The 16901-nt window shown below is 45.2% G+C and overlaps 2 protein-coding genes and 1 long non-coding RNA gene across 3 annotated transcripts; all 3 read right to left on the reverse strand.

The window, feature by feature from the left end:
• Positions 1 to 2230: 2230 nt before the first annotated feature.
• LOC142590869 (uncharacterized) lies at positions 2231 to 5921 on the reverse strand. The gene is made up of 3 exons (XR_012830247.1): positions 5826 to 5921; positions 4535 to 4681; positions 2231 to 2368 (listed from the first exon to the last, which is right to left on the reverse strand). It is a non-coding gene; the product is annotated as an uncharacterized LOC142590869 (long non-coding RNA).
• A 2730-nt stretch (positions 5922 to 8651) lies between these two features.
• Positions 8652 to 13707, reverse strand: LOC142590830 (sodium-dependent proline transporter-like). Its single transcript, XM_075703233.1, has 7 exons — positions 13379 to 13707; positions 12267 to 12454; positions 11737 to 11872; positions 10957 to 11091; positions 10562 to 10665; positions 9508 to 9632; positions 8652 to 8845 (listed from the first exon to the last, which is right to left on the reverse strand). Exons 1-7 carry the CDS (start codon positions 13538 to 13540, stop codon positions 8652 to 8654), a joined length of 1044 nt encoding a protein of 347 aa, XP_075559348.1. The 5' UTR covers positions 13541 to 13707.
• A 77-nt stretch (positions 13708 to 13784) lies between these two features.
• Positions 13785 to 16165, reverse strand: LOC142590831 (sodium- and chloride-dependent neutral and basic amino acid transporter B(0+)-like). Its single transcript, XM_075703234.1, has 3 exons — positions 16139 to 16165; positions 14376 to 14493; positions 13785 to 13945 (listed from the first exon to the last, which is right to left on the reverse strand). Exons 1-3 carry the CDS (start codon positions 16163 to 16165, stop codon positions 13785 to 13787), a joined length of 306 nt encoding a protein of 101 aa, XP_075559349.1.
• Positions 16166 to 16901: the final 736 nt, after the last annotated feature.

A 16901-nucleotide genomic window follows, 5' to 3' on the forward strand; every position in this document is an offset into this window, starting at 1 on the left:
ATGCCCATTTCTTTTTCTTGATTTCAAATAAGATGTCATTAACTCGCGTTTGTTCCCACACCCAATCTGCTCTTTTCTTATCCCTTAACGTTACACCCATCAATCTTCTTTCTACAGCTCGTTGCGTCGTCCTCAATTTAGGTAGAACCCTTTTCGTAAGCCTCCAGGTTACTGCCCCGCGCGTGAGTATAGGTAAGACGCAGCTGTTATACACTTTTCTTTTGAGGGATAACGGCAACCTGCTGTTCATTATCTGAGAATGCCTGCCAAACGCACCCCAGCCCATTATTATTCTCCTGATGATTATTTGAGTCTCATGATCTGGATCCGCGGTAAGCACCTGCCCCAAGTAGAAGCTTAGATTTAGGTCCTCGTTAAAGGGAGAAGCGGGCTTTAAGAAAGAAAAAAAAACTAAATCTTCGAGACATAGCGCTGAAATTTTGTAACATATATGCAATGTTATGGGCTTATTTTGCATACGCAGTCCATTTTCGTTTATCTCCTCTGGTTGTAGTTTTTACGCGAGCTTACATTACATAACATTTGCGTGAACAATTTGCGAAATATCAGTTCCTGCAATTTCACTAAACGGAGCATCGATGTCTTATACATTATGAATCGTGGAATGTCGTAAGACCAACAATATGGAAGTGATTTACCTAGAACAAGAATTACGGGTCTTTAATGTTAAGCCACACAAAAACACTTTTCATAGTTTTCCTTCAAAACCTCGATACTTGTGTTCTAGGAAAGGCAAAGTGATGAGGTTGCTCTTAACGGCCTTCCCTGAATCATGCAGAAGTTGATGGCCTATTTAGGCAAATCTAAGCAGAAATTACAAAATTTATTTTGGTTGTTTTCACCTCGCGTGCGAGTACCTTGAAGTTAAATTCAAACGTTTCACTACTGTAATGCTCATGGAATCCTTTACGCTATGTACACCGTTCTTATACCTAAACATTCTAATTTTCGCGCCGCAAGCTGAACGCCTACCCTATAGTAGAGTTTTCCATAAGAACGAGCTTTCAGTCGTGATTTGTTCAGCAGACCAATTATAGTTAATTAATACTACAGTAATTAAGTTCTAACTTAGATAAAGATTATTGATTTTTTTTACACATGTACTTTACAAGGCCAGAAATAAAGACTAACAAGCTGTGCTAGTTTACTTGCCGCAGAGCTGCATTTGGACATCACAGAACTAAAGCAAATCTTTATTTTTACGTTTTCTTTATGTTTCTTTTCAGCCTCCCCCCCCCCCCCCACCCATGCGGCCCTTATGAATAATGGCGGCGCAGCTTAGTGCGACCGAATCTCAAAGTGCATGTAGAAAAAAAAAAGCAGCTGTGTCGCACAAAGACGATTCCAAAAGAAGACAAGGTCAACGTAGTGAATAGTATATGCATTTATATGTGCTGCATGGGGAAGATGCAAGCTGATGCAGTGTTGAATAACTGCATGGAATTTTTCTAGAATTTGAATTCTTTTCTGTGTTACAGTGTCAGATCTTACATTTGTTTCCCGGACCTTCGATTTATTTTATTCAGGTCGAGTTTTCTCATTCCCATTTTTTAAAGTGCGTCTGCATCTAAGTTGTCTTCTTTCGCGTCGGCTTTTATTGACACATTTCTTTACCAAAAAGCCAGTTGGGCCGATCCCGGAGATAGTTCCGTCTACTATGTTGGCGCAAATTAAACTAGTCATATTATTTTACCCGTATTGCGACTAGGTCTCATTTTTCGTTGCGTTGAGACTTACATTTGAATACTTTTGCGACTCGCTAAGACACTCCAAAGAAGCGAAATCGCCCTTCTTTTAAGAGGGTACATGCACAGATAGCCAGATACCACGCAGCTACGCCAAACCCACATAAATTCAGCAAAGAAGAGCTTGTCTTCGAGAACACTAGTTCAACAATACCAACGGAGCTTTGGCCTGCTATCGCATTTTTTTCGTTTTATGTTGGCTTTCTCGCGGGATACCACTAAATTAAACTACATAAGTCAAATGCTTACAAAACATGCTACTTGAAAAAGAACTCATTATCTCCCCCATACGCAGTTTGAAATTCAGGTTGCCCTTTAGGAGGTCGAACTCCACAGAAATCTGTGACAGCAGTCGCCGCTAACACCTGTTTTTCCGTTACAGGAGCTGTACGCAGAACTGTGGCACGAAAAGAAATCAAGCGGGAGAAGAAATGTGAAAATGTGCAACCATATCAACTCGCCTGGACGGGTGGCCGAGCCTCGGGGTTCTTCAAGGCGTTCGAGTCGAACCCTTCGACAACGAGGGTTTTCCGGTAATACATGGCCAGCTCCCAGTTCAGTGGAACCCACGTGGGCAACGGAACAAGTAAGTTTTTGAAAGTCTGTCCGGGCATGGTACGAAAGAAAAGCGTTGCTCAATAATGCATCACGTTTACTTATATTGACACTTAAGCAAAACAATACGTCGGCAAATAATTGTGAACCTCTTGGGGCTCATAGTGTCTCCAGCAATAGTGATGAATATTTTGTAGGCATTTTTATTTGACACTCTACGATCATTAATTATTTCTCAGGAACGCTTTCCTGAGCTTACCTGGTACCTTTGAGACTCAAAATTGACAGATGCTCTGCGTAAACGAAAGGATATGCATGCAAGACTGATGACGAATATTGCTGTAGAGCAAGATAAACAGTAACAGGGTTTTAAATTTTCTTCACAGTCTACATGCTTTGTCTTAGAATTTCTTTAACACACTTAGGAGTGTTCGGGCATTAAAATGTTGATTGCTATTGGAGAAATAAAAGCCAGGCTTGCTTCCTTAAATCCTGCGACCCAATCAAAATATCAACTGCGTAAGCGTGACGTCGATGACACCTCTATTGCAATAGTAATTATAAGGACACTCCAGGCGCATTTACGTCGTCGCCGTCGCCGTGATGTTCCAAGGGAGGTATAACATCGTGGCCTAACGCCGTATGTTGTGTGTGCGAGTGAAAGCTTGCGAGGGTGAGCCGAGGATGACTCGATCTCACGCCTACAAGGGATGCAGGGAGGAAGCGCGCCGTCTTCCATCGCGGGCAAAGCAAAGGGGGGAGGGGTTGGTTTGTGTTGGGGGGGATCCTATTTTGGCGGCTGCTGAGTATGGCGCTATGGTGCGGCCGCCCGGGCCCCATCTTGAATATGGTCTGCGACGGGGACAGAGTGCGCCGAGTGCTGATGGCTTCGTGCGCGCTCTATTCGCGTTGATGCGAGAGGCAGCACGAAGGTCAATTCGCTTGCTGCTGCTTCCGCTCTTCTTGCCGCCAGTGTTTTGAGAGGGAGTGTCCGCGGTCGTCGAGTGAGATGTGTTCATGTTTGCCTGCACGCGCGTGACGCTATGCTTGTAAATTTAGGTAGTAAGGAAATATTTACAAGCTCATAGGACCGCCAAACTACCTTCCTTACTTCGTATAGCTATCAAATAATTTCTTATCGCAATCGATGCTTCGCCTTTCGGGAGAAACTGTGACTTTTTTTTTCATTTTGTTTGCGTATCAGCCGTCATCGAGCCGGAAGTGTTACCAAAAGTTGCCACATAGGACTTTGGAGCGGAATGTAAACATTCTTGATCGATCAACGTTTAGCTAGCTTGGGACAGAGGCAGTCAAAATTCACGACGTCACGATCAGCTGGTGCGGCAGTTTCAAAATGGCATCGGGCCGCCCACATTTGGTTTTTAATTTTTTTCTTACTACCACGCTCACTTTAGGACTGACCTACTTTGGGCTGCAGAGCTGTAATCCGTAAATTTGTATGGTTCCGAAGCTACGCATATGCTATTAACGACAGCGTGAAACGCTTTTCTTTTTTTGCTTTCCAACGCACCCATCAAAACGCGGTTTCCGAGGCGAGGAATCAAACTCCAACGCCAGAACACGATGACCAGATAAACCGCGGGCGGTAAGCTGAGCATTTCGTTCAAGGTGTTTATGTAAAGCACCTTGCTTCTTTAAATTAAATGGAATATGTGCTTTACATATTCACGATCACTGATGGATATTACTAAATTAATTGAAGGTATACAAAGATAAAATGGACGACAATAGGCAATTGTAATAAATAAGACCGGTATAATGAATGAATGAAAGAACGAATGAATGAATAAATGAATAAATAAATAAATAAATAAATAAATAAATAAATAAATAAGTAAATAAATAAATAGATACTAAATAAATGGTAATAATACAATAGTTTCACATTGCTATCATGGAGATAGCTTTTTGGTTAACTTGTTTTTTTCCCATTAGAGTTATGTTCCTTGAAATGCATACACTGGATTGCCAATTGGCAGTATTCTAATACTGCCGACTATTTGGCAGTATTAGAATAGCGAGAAAAGCACACGCACGCACGCACGCACGCACGCACACACACACACACACACACACAAACACACACACACACACACACACACACACACACACGCACGCACGCACGCACACACACACACACACGCACGCACGCACGCACACGCAAAGGTAATGAAGAGCGAGGACTTGCTCACCAGGTTTTGATCATTTAACAGGACAACGGCGAACACAGGGATGAAGCTCAGTTGAACGAGCCAGAACCACGTGATCACGGCGTAAATCCATATTGGGTAATTACCGCCTTCCCACAGCTTTGACGCGAGCTTGGCTAAAAACAGAATCTGGAAAATAAAGAGAGAGAGAGAGAGAGAGAGAGAGAGAGAGAGAGAGAGAGAGAGCTTGGCTCGGGGACCGAGCTCGCGAGAAGCAAGAGCACTCCGTAGTGCAAACTCTAGGCGCGTGCAGTACTGAAAGTATTCGTCCATTTATGTCCGAATGCTCACGGACGTTTCGTAGACGGAGCGCACTATCTCTTTTCAGAACCGCACAAGGAGAACGTTAAACGCTTCATTTTCGCTGGTAATCTTGCCTGCAACGAGAACTCAAGTAAGTAGACTTTCTAGTGGTGACACGCAAACCCACGTAGACCAAACAACATCTTCGTATCGACTTGCAACAGGCATCCCAACACCGCCCGCGACTACGCGACCCTTTAGACCGCTTAACTGGGTCACGGCTTGGGGAGAATGCGTTTCTGCCTAAGTTGGCTAAGCCACGAAGGTGCAGGCGGTCCCAGAGGAAAATCATGTTAGGTATGTTGAACATATTATTCTCAAACAGAATCACTGACACCTAATAGAGAAATAACACAGGCGTCTTGTCCCTGTTCTTTTTTTTTTTTTTTGCTGTTTTCCTTTGCACTTCCCCATAACGTACATAGCACCGCTGACCAGTCGAGACGATCCAGCGTTAGCATGCAAGAAATTTACCCTCACCACCAATGTTAACGGGTCACAGGATTTGCCTCCCCCCCCCCCCCCTGAAGAAGAAAGAGAAGAAAGAACAAGGAATTCCCACAGTGCATTAGCACAAAGCCTGTAACTGAACGTTCCAGTGAGCTGCAGCTTTCGCGACTTGCATAGCAATTCCTTAATAAATTTGATGCGCCGAGCCTTAACCGAACAACTACTCCCATTGTATGTGGAACCAGTGTTTCAAAACTTTGCGGCAGCGAGAGTGTGAGGTTAGTGACGGAGCCAAGGAAGTAAAACGCCGACGCTGCTAACGTGCTAACACGTTTAACGTGCACCGCTAGCAAGCCCACGCTGTGACGTGTGCGCATATGCCTGCGTTATGCAGAACGTGGCTGAGTTGGCTATGGCGTTAACGGTTCCTATAAAAAAAAATGTGGCTATGGCAAAAGCCCGCGGATCCCATTGAACAGAGTTGAGCGCACATGATGATGCATTCAAGGGCTGTACTTACAATAATTACTACCGGTATGACGGACGCCAAGCAGACTTTCACGAATTCACTGCATTCACGACCAGTCATCATTCTGCATGCAATATCAAGTCGGCGGGCACCTGAAACAGCAACGATGAACCAAATGATTGTACTTAGTATGCGAAATGCAAAAGCATGGATTAGTTTTGCTAACTTAAGTACGTTCCGGTGCGACTGACTGCAGGTGTTATTCTTAGAAATACAATAACTGCTTGAGCGATTGTGTCACTTCTTTTTTTTTTCATAGCCGTCATAACGTTTTACAGAGAAACCTAGAGCAATCGTGCAGCAACCTACCATAGAATTGCAGTAACGCGATGGACTCCAGAAAGAGCACCACGAAGCGCAGGGTTTGATCATGATTGTGAGCAATAATAGCTGCGACGTTGGCACCGCCCTGAAACACAGCGGCAGATTGTACGCAACATCAAATTTGCGCGTTAAATGTACCATAAACTTCATATTAATGAAGGCAAATTCAAATTAAAGCGCAAGAAAAATACGTTTGCCACAGCTTGAAGCCGAATTAACCCACAACGTCCACACCTGAGGCGTTTCTTCGTTATTTAAGCTTTGGGGACCGCTGTTTCTCTGTCCAGAGTCTTGGGTACATGAATTTACGTACATGCATCTCAAGATGCAAATTAGTGAAATAAAAGAAACTATGCAGATCCAATGGACATCTTATACTCCATGTGAAGCGATCCCTTCGTGAAGCAGTTATTCTAATTGGGCAGGACAGCAGCAGCTCCCGGCAGCTGCGGTCAGCAATATCTCAGGAGCGTTCGAAAAAGTTAAAACACGACATTCACGGCACGGCTTCTGTTCCCGAAGGAAAAACACGTGGTTCTAAAAGCGGCACGCGAGCCTAAGCACAGTTCAGCACGATGCGTTGGCGGGATAGTTGGTGCGAATCCACAATTACTTTGTTTTGTAAAAGCCTTGTAAAACGTTTTACTTTGTATTACTTTGTAAAAGCTTTGTTTCATGATATTACGGTTTTGTAAAAAGAGCCGTGCTACCACCTCCCTTTTTTCATGCAGTCACTGGGTTCGCAGTGCATTAGTGTGCCTTCTTTAACCTTGTACAGCGCTGAATATGTTTTTTTTTTAATTCTGTCACATGAGTGCGCTCTGATGATCGGCTGTTGTAGTGCTTCTTGCACATCGTGCTCCCTGCGCTTGTTCTTCTGGATTCTGCTCTCTACAAAGGAGTGACGCAATAAAATGATGCCAGTTGAGAGTAGCGCCTTGTCCTGATCGTCTTTCTTCTATCCTTTGTGTTGCTCTAAAGAAAGTGATTATGGAGCCTAAGGAGTCGCTGTGATTTCATTCCCAGCAGAAGACACGTCCATACAAATATCGCCACGCGTAATCTATAGAGGAACCGCTAAGAGCCAACATCTTCCCCAACAACAGACAAAAGACGCTCTCTTCTTTCTCTTCCGTACTAGTCAAGCATGCACCACTCAATGCAAGACGCACATGTGTGACTACTTGCAGCAATATAAATATTTCCGTGGTTTTAGGTAATGAAGCTTCACCGTTGCCTATAACGACGCCATGTCGCACGACTTGGGTTCAGATACGCAGGACAGCCTGCCTACAATCGCGATGTCAAGGCGGTGCGGATGCATCGACGGTAAAGTCGTTAATGGAAGAACAGGATGCGTAACGTTACTGTGACGTGTACAGTTAATGCAGCTAGCGTATTGTGGCAGAAACTGCGATGCTACAGACCATGAATTGTGGATTAATAGGCACATTTTCTCTGCATTTGGAAAACACAATACAGTGCGCTCCTTGGTAAAACCTAAGCACGTGTTGTCGTGTAAATACGGAACACGACATAAAAACTCACCGGACTGCAGACGACTGCGCTGGTCATGAGAATGGATACGCATAAGAAGAAGTAAATCAGCGTCCGGTTCAACAAAATGAATGGCTGGGCGGGAGTGAGCACTTCGATGACGATGTCGGGCACTATGAGCTGTGGGAAATGGGACAGCATGCAAACTGAGCTCTTTCAGTTGTCACTGAGTCACTCTCAAAAGTCATTGAATGAAATGTTACTGCGAAAACCCTCAGGCGAGGATAATGTAATGGGTTTATTTATGCCTCCATAACTGTGCATATTGTAATACGGTGGTTACTACGCTCGGACAACACACGGACAACAAAAGTAGAAGTGGGCAGGACGCGCGCAGACTCACAACTCAATTTTATTGGGTGAAAGATGACATATATATAGAATTATCAAAATTATGTCATCATGCCGATAGGCCATTTAATATCACTGCCGTCACAATCATGCCTCAAGAACTTGCACCTCACAATCAGCAAGTACAACGGAAGGATCGCTAACCCATACACGCGCTTTCTTCTTCATAGCCTGCGCCTCGAACAGCTCCCTTGTACGACGATGCCTATGATGGTTTAAAATAGTTTTTCCATAAGCTGAACGCACGCCTTCTTTGACTCTTTTTCACTGTGGTTCAGTGTAGAAATCAGAATAAACATACGACACAGATGCTTGCCGTCATTCACCTCCATAGCAATCAGCTTGAGCACCATCACTCTTTACTAAAACGCAAGCATTAATGCAGCAGCCATATTTTATTTGCAAAATGAAGAAGCCAAGGAAGCGTCATTGCTTCATAGGCTCCACAGCGCCCGAGCCAACGTAAAACCTTTCATTCAAGAGTAAAAACACGAAGGATTGTGAGAAAACATAAGTTATACGTGCACCATTCCCCATTTTCTATCAGGACTCGTATAACACAAAACAAAAGCGAGCAATGCAGCATTACCGGCGTCTCGAAAGAACGCACCGGTAAAAGGCACCAATGTACGTGGAGCAATTAAGCCTGGTCGAATGTGCACTCACAAACTTTGGCAGCATCGTCGACAGTAACCACAGGGCGTGAACTTGGCCCCATAGCTCCTGGTAAGGCACCAAGCTCATGGCCTGCGGCAGGATGCCTACGACTACGTGCGATTCTGGAAATATACAGAGATGTGTCAGATCAAATAGGGCGTTCAGCGCAGTGGAAGCCGTTGTCATAATAAATCCATTCTTACACATGTATATATATATATATATATATATATATATATATATATATATATATATATATATATATATATATATATATATATATATATATATATATATATATATATATATATGAAAGGATACTTCTAGTGTGGTAACTTGCAGTCAGTAAAGCAGGCATGCGAGTATGGCCTTTAGAATGCACAGTGCCTTTAAGATGTAAAAAGAAATGATCGTCGAAGTGCTTTTCCATAAGAAAGAAGCCAGGCAAATTGCCTTACGCACCACTTTGGAATGCTGTGGTGAGAATGTGGCTCTTTCTGCGATAATTTTATTTTAAGTAGTAGCCAAAACCCTGAAGGAACTAAATATCCAGGTTAGTTCTGACAGCGAAGGGCGACCGTTGAGGAGCTTGTCAGACGCTTCGGCACACTGGGGCATCTGTGATGTCCTTGCGGCCCGAATTTTCTGGAGTATATTTGATGCTTGTCACAAAATGCTTTAGGTAGCAGTTTTAACAATCACACATCGCTTTTACAACTTCGTCTGTTCTTGCATGGATCTAAAGAACCGCAGTAAGAGGGCAGACATCGCCAGCGAAACGCACCTATGCCGACAAGCATGCGCACATCAATGCCCACGGTCAACGCCAGGTGGCCAAGGAACATGAACGTGATCGCCGTTCGAAGAACCTCGGTGGCCGTGTCCGCAACTAACACGAAGTACACGTCCCTGCGCCGAGATGCAAGGTTCACGACTATTCATAAGCCCTTGCTGTCGTCTGTCGACGTCAGCGTAGTTATATTCATTGAGAAGCTCGGTTATGCGCTATAAAAATTTTTTTGTAGTAACTATAGGTAAAAAAAAAACAAGCAAAAATTCAAACTTCGATAAACTTTTTTGGCACATAATCTTCTGAAACTGGACATCAGCAAACGCTTTAACAGGCTAGTTCGAATCCTGCAAAATCCTGCAAGACGTCTAAGAAGTGACCACAGAATAAAGTTTCCTTCATTACCCTAAATGACGAAGGCTAAGAAAACACTTTCTTACTTACCAACTTACAAACATGGCATAAATAAAACGAGAGTCGACATATGATCGCAGACGAAATTGGCAATATTCGCGTTGCCCCAACTTGTTTCGAGAGAGAGAGAGAAACTTCATTGCGATTGTAAAGATTTGAAGGAGGGGTGGTCGGAGCCTCTCAGTCCAGAGCCCTACTGCCCTCTGCCGGCTGCCTGACCTGGCTAATTAAGGACTTTTGTCCTGCCAGGTCGGAGCGGGCGAGCTGTGCCTCCCACTGCTGCATTGTCCTACTGGTATTTGGCCTATGAGGGTGCTTAATGCACTCCCAGGTTATGTGTATTAAGGTAGGTATGCCACCGCACCAAGGACAGTTGGCCCTATAACGAGTGGGATACATGGCGTTTAGCAGTTTTAAATGGGGGAACACCCCGGTCTGTATATTGCGCCAATCGGCGGCCTCTTCCCCGTTAAGCTGTGGGTGAGGCGGCAAGTATTTTCTGCGGACTCCACGCTGATGAGCAAGGATAAATTCCCACTAACATGATATCGCGGGACGAAAAAAGAAATTCACCTTTCCGCCGCACCGTAAGAGCCCCAAAGATTACCTCCCTGCTAGTGGCAAGCCCTCTCACCGCTGATAGACGTTCTTGAAGTTGTTGAACCGAACGATTCCCAGGTAAATGGAGCCGGTGACGCCGACACTCTCCAGGGACACGTACAGTGCGTTGGACCACATCTGCGGGCGATGTTACGCAGCGCATGTGACCGCCTAAAGACTCCAACACGGTGTGCTGGCTGTCTACGAACACTGCTCTGACTGCGTACGTCACGTGTAGCGGGAGATTTGTTTTACTTCGGCAGCGCACAAAAAGAAGGCTCAAACTGAAAGTAACTCGTAGCTGGGGCTACAGCTAGTGGCCTGAGGACAAAGGGATGGTTTAGCATTTCATTTCTGGCCGTAGCCTCGACGGCGTTTAGAGCTGAGCAACGGGAAAGTCAAGCAGTTTAGGGACGGTGACCATCAGACCTCGGGATTGACGGCGTAGCTCCAGTCGGTGTAGAACATCGTGCCGAGGCCGCTCATGGCACCGGGCAGGGAGGCGCCTCGCACGAGCAGGAGCAGAGTGGTTGCCACGTGGATGCAAACCATCACGTACAGAACCTGCGAAGTCAGTAAGTTAATCGATGATTTGATCGATAAATGTGCCAATTCATGGGAAAGACGTAGCTTTATATGGCGTATACTGTCACCTCAATCCTGAATTACAGTACAGCAGCTGTAGACAGTCCGTCACTCTCATCAGGATTGTGCTTACGTGGGGATTTGCGACAACGACCAATTAAATTCTGAGGTTTACCGTCCCTAAACGGCACAGTAGGTCATGAGAGGCAAACGCAGTAGCGGGCTCCGAATTAATTTGACCCCCTGGGATTCTTGCTACGTGCATCCAAAGCACGGCAGACCAGCGTTTTCGCATTCCGACTCCATCAGGATGGGGCCAATTGTGGTCGGTAATCAAACCCGTGACCTTAAGCTCAGCGTCGCAACAACATAGCCACTGAGCTACCGCGACTGGTAAGTGGCTGAGTAGCAAAAGCCAGTAGTGCGGAGACAGCACTTCTCCTTGCCGTTCGCCACTGTGTCCCATCTGCCAATTTTTTTTAATTCTTATAGTTAACTCCTATCAGCTCTTTCCTGTGGCACTTCAGCTGACAGATGAGCGCTTCCGCTAAAGATGTTTAGCTGTTCTAAACAATGGGCCCATTTCCACCGAATGTACACATTTCAACACTGGTGTACACGCACCCACTTGACCCTGTTGAATCTTTGGTGTGCTAGTGCGAACACCACCATCCAGACGGTGGCCAGTGACAGCAGGGGTTGCGCTTGGATGTCGCTCAGGGCCGAGGAGCTCCCCTCAAGCCAGTTGGCATGGCGGCGGCTGCGGGAATACGAGTGAAATAGAAATGGTGAACGTAGCAGTTGGAGGATTCGGTGACATTTAGCCACTTTCCTCTTGCGGAAGATAACAATTTGAAGTGTGGCGTACACTTAGCTAGCATAACATATTGTTTTTTCAAAAACCAATTTTGCTTTCTGTTGCTGTCAGTCTACAATGATATTCTGCCCTTTTACTCCCAATTCTAGCCAGCAGTAACTCCGTAGCTCTGCCTACCGGAAGTGCCAAGCTCGGCGTTTGTCTTTGGTGAACGTCTGACTGATCTGTATTTGACGACGGTAAATCATGCTCCCCTGAAATTGCAACGAGCCAGCCCAGAAATCTTGTTCATTAACGAATCATTCGCCGCAAGTATTGCTTATGAGCACAGACGTACGGCTGGTACGGCTGCAGGTAGTTGTACACTCCGGGCAGGCAGCCGGCCATGTCGTGGCGGAACACTGCGGGAGGTACCAAGATCACATGCGCGCCTTTGCTTCCTGACTCGACCACCGGCATTCCTTGACTCAGGGACTGCCGTCGAAACGCCTCTGCGAGCTGAGCACGGGTGGTTCTGCATAGTGACTGCGAGACAGCCGTAGAGAAGTAAATGGCCGTATGTTATGGAGAGCAATCATTGACTTCGAGATTGCCGGCGTGTCCCGGAGCTTAGAGTTTCGGAGGCCATGGTCAAAGCAGCGAAGGAGGAGATTGAAGATCACACTTAATACAATACGATCTCCCAAAAATGGATGGAATAATTAGTACATCACCAGCGTTGCGACACATGCCGTTCGAGGAATCTCAGTGCTTAAACGAAGCTGTGCTCCAAAACGTAATGTTAGCTACTGTCGCTGTCAGTACAACGATGGGGATTGCAACGAAAAGTAGGAAAATAGGCAACGCCCCGCTTTTACCACAAAGTCTTCTGCAGAACCCTTGGTGAAAACACGCCGCAATATTTATGGCGAAGTACGAACAGTCCAATTATCTTCGGTATGCTAAACCCTTAACCATGTAAGCCTTCGCTTACCCGAACTTGCATGCGCGCCAGAATTAGCGTCATTGTTTACTGATAACATTTTTTTACACTAACCCGACCTCTAAGGAATACCTTGCCTTTCGTATCATGTGTTGATCATCAATTGGAGCCAAGGGAGCCCATCTGTTGCTTGAGTGCTTACCTCAACTCCTTCATTACCCGCCCTAGTACAAAACGAATCAACGATCGCTGCCTCTAATGTTGCCATCACCAACAGTGCCAACATTAAAGTAAGTTACAGCTATAGGGTGTAATCCGTATACTCTCCAATGCACCATGCGTCTTGAGAGAATCAAGAGCAGAAACTCAAGTATCTTCAAAAGCGAAATGGCGTTGCGTTTCATTGCGATTCGCGACCAGGGAAGATGACGCAAGAGGAGTCTGCGTCGCGTATCCCTCATGTCCACACTCCGCTCAATTCAAACTGCACCGCGAAGGACTCCATGCTCGCAGCGAGCGAGACTCACGAACGTGTGCCTCGGCACGTAGCAGGTGCGGTTGGACGCCAGCAGCAATCCGTTCTGACACTCGTTGCCGCCAGCCTGCCGGAGCGAGTCGAACAGGTAGTGCAGCTGGTCGGACACCGGCACCGAGTCGGCAACCATGTGCACGATCGCGTACAGGCTCATCGTGTAGCCCACGCCTGCGACGTGCGCACACAGCGCGTCGTCACCACTTGGTGCAGGCAGAAGGAAGGCGAGCGTGATTTAGAGAGCGAACGGGGGCAGGGTGTTATTGCGGCTCAGATTAATTTTGATTATCAAGAGTTCGCACGGTGAAACTAATAGCGAAACTTCAAAAACATGCAAATTGACGTGCTTTTTTAAAGCTCTTTCTCGCTGCGAAATGATTAATTGTACAAAGCATAGCGATTCAGTTGTGGAAATGCCGCGCGAACTTGCCAATAAAGAGCGGAACCGTGCTGAAGACTCCGAAGTTCCCATCTCCAGCGAACTGGGCTAGGTTGCTCTCCAGGTGCATAATGGGGAACGCCACGACGCCGAGGAACGCTAGATACGCCAGCAGGAACGGCACTGCATGGGGAAAGTGGAAAGAACGCACAACACACTCTCCCGAATGCATGAATAAACTTGTATCTGCTTGTAGGAAGCAAACAAGGCTCGTTGTACTTCACTGACTACGAGTAGCAGCAGGGATGTCATTTCTTGATATCATTGGTGCCTTAATATGCATTTGAGCATGTTACTGGTGCATTCAAACAATCCTGCTGCTGATGTGTATTTCCGCGTACTATAGGCTGCGTGAACTGTTCATATGTGTGGTTTCCCATTTGTGTGAAACCAGAGATTGATCGAGTTCCAACTCCACACAGCTTTTCTTCCCTGCTTGCTTCTATACATCATGTACATGAGTGTACTTGTCTATGAGAAATTAATTCAGCTAATTTGAGATATTTCCGCTGTAAACAACAAGTACCCCCCTTCAGAGCTACAAAACTCTCACCTCCTCCGTTTACGATGAACATCGTGGGAAACTGTCTTGCGTTGGCGCTGCCAGCAGTCATGATGAACAGGGTGGCCAGCTTGTGCGCACGGCTCTTGTAATTCTCGCGGCCGTACACCTGGGAAAGATTTGGAAGAAAACAAATGCACACGTCAGAAATATCGTCCAATAGTAAAGAAAAGAATAACCTGGATAAAACGCTGAGTAATGCTTGAAGCCTGCTAGCTAAAGCCAACAATGAGAAAGGTTAGTATCTACACCAAAACCTTATCACCCATTTTTTTTCCTCGCAAACCATATTTCACCAAACAAAAGTCTATATTTTCTGTGAAACATCCCGTAACGTGATTAGCGGGTCTCTAGTCATATCAGAGCCTTGCTGGACGCAATTTGTAAGACACAGACCTCATTTCTAAGTCCGCTTTGCGAATCGAAGACATTAAATGCGGTGGAGCATTTTCTTAGTCCCCACCAATCCATCACTTATCCTGGCGTATGCACATGAGCAGAATAGTTCCAACTTGCACATAAATGCACGTGCAATTCCTTTAATTAGTACAACATTGTCGAACTTTGTTTTGTGTTTTCGGTTGCGCCGATCCGAGATGACGCAATGGGTCAGGTGCATAGCCCCACCATGTCTCTCATCATTTTCGTGTCAGTGTCACATCACTGAAGAAAACCTGCTTTAAAGTGACACTAAAGAGAAAACTAATCTAATGTTTACTGGGAACTTGCACTATAAGAACGAGAAACTACCCTTGCCGCGAAAAGAACCTTAGTTACCCAGAAGAAGCGCGAAAAAACGAGACAGAAAAAAGCAGGTAAGTGGGGACACCACCTTAAGGTTTCCACACATGCTTACCGTCATATCGGAAGCGCTCGTTCCGTAATTTCATCTCTAGTTAATATTTTATTCCTGTGTATGGACTACACTGTATTATGTAAGAGCCAAAGACTAAAATTAGCAGGTTTCAGGAACTATTACTGAGCCGAAATAGCACGAACCAAAATTCTTTTCTTTTTAAATCCTGACTACACACTGGCGCACCGGCGCTGGAGTTCAAACGCAAAATTAAGACAGAAATTTAAACTTTATTTTCATCTTCTCTCCTCATAACCATCCAGTTATCCCAAAAATTCTTCAAAGCAGAATTCTCAAAAAATACCTTATTATTCGAAGCTGATTGACATTTTCTCTTTAGTGTGTCGAATGCTTTTCGATAATTTCTACAATCAGCCATAGAGTGACAAAACGACCTCAGTCATGGACCCCGCTATCAGTGTAGACGCATTTACCAACGTCACAAGGCAAGAACGGAATCATGTCGACAAAACCGCGTCCAACAAGAGTCCGCAGACGTTGTTGGTGGTGGTGTTGTTATCCTGAGTGGCCTGGCACATACCCCCAGTGGGGGATTGGCTAAGAATCGGGTGGTTCAATCAGGTGCATAATAATAATAATATTAACAAAGGTGTTAAGAATTTGAGCGTTGGAGTTTAAAAGTAAACGTTTTGTGTTTGGAGAAAAAAGGAAATAATCAGATGAAAACCGGGTATAAAATAATAATAATAATAATAATAATAATAATAATAATAATAATAATAATAATAATAATAATAATAATAATAATAATAATAATAATAATTAATAATAGATAAGAAATAAAAGAAAGCTTTGGTTGGGAGGGAGAACGATTAGTCTAACATGGAAATCGATTGGTTTCAATGAGACGCTAGTAGGTAAAGACGGTCGCATGTACCTCGTAGTCGTCGTCGCTGGACGACATGACGAAGGCGAAGTAACAGACCAGTCACTGCGGAGTGTCGTGGCGGTGAAAGGCTGGCGCAGGACAGGGAGTAGAACCGTCCAGAGCGAGAGACCAGAGCATCCGCACTCCGAGGCAATTCTGCTTCTTCTGCTTCCTCCTGCAAACCAACGCACGCGCCTCGCGTGGACGCGTCACAGCGTTGTTTTCGCTGTCGTTGCCTATCGACCACGTGGGCCCCACCCGATATGGGCGAGCTATAATAGCAAATAAAATTTCGAAGTCGCTGTGGACGGAGTGCCGTAGAAGCTGGAATCATCTGTTAAAATTAAGGCAACAATAGCGGGACAAATAATTCAGCAATAATTGAAAGGTGAGCAAGGAAGAGGAAGAAATATGTGTTTAACCGGCCATTCGGTTAGATTCCATGAGAAGTTTGTGGAGAGCGGAGCAAATATCCCTTTAGTTGAATCCAAGAGTGGAGTCCCCAGACGAAAAAAATAACAGGTTCTGTTAAGTTCAGGTCATCTATTGAGAGATAGTTTGAATTTTCGTTTTGTTGCCGCAGTAAAGCGGTGACAAGGTAGAAGTAAGTGATGAATTGTTTCTTCCTCATTACAAAAAGAACTGGAGCGGGGAGGCCAGCTAACCTGACCTGCGCAAATATAAGACCAGGGAAAGAATGCGGCAAAGCAATTTTGTCAGGGAGGCCTTAATCATACTTGTATTGCAAAATTCGCTACGCTATGGAAATACC

The sequence above is a fragment of the Dermacentor variabilis genome, chromosome 8 (assembly GCF_050947875.1).
Source record: "Dermacentor variabilis isolate Ectoservices chromosome 8, ASM5094787v1, whole genome shotgun sequence".
Lineage (NCBI taxonomy): Eukaryota > Metazoa > Arthropoda > Arachnida > Ixodida > Ixodidae > Dermacentor > Dermacentor variabilis.

Coding starts and splice junctions, on each gene's coding strand:
- LOC142590831 (XM_075703234.1), bottom strand. CDS start 16,165: ATGTCGTCCAGCGACGACGACTACGAG. Junction 14,494..16,138: donor CCAGCGACGACGACTACGAG/GTACATGCGACC, acceptor AATCTTTCCCAG/GTGTACGGCCGCGAGAATTA. Junction 13,946..14,375: donor GTTCATCGTAAACGGAGGAG/GTGAGAGTTTTG, acceptor TTCCCCATGCAG/TGCCGTTCCTGCTGGCGTAT.
- LOC142590830 (XM_075703233.1), bottom strand. CDS start 13,540: ATGAGCCTGTACGCGATCGTGCACATGGTTGCCGACTCGGTGCCGGTG. Junction 11,873..12,266: donor TACCTGCAGCCGTACCAGCC/GTACGTCTGTGC, acceptor GTATTCCCGCAG/CCGCCGCCATGCCAACTGGC. Junction 9,633..10,561: donor TTCAAGAACGTCTATCAGCG/GTGAGAGGGCTT, acceptor ATCTCGGCGCAG/GGACGTGTACTTCGTGTTAG.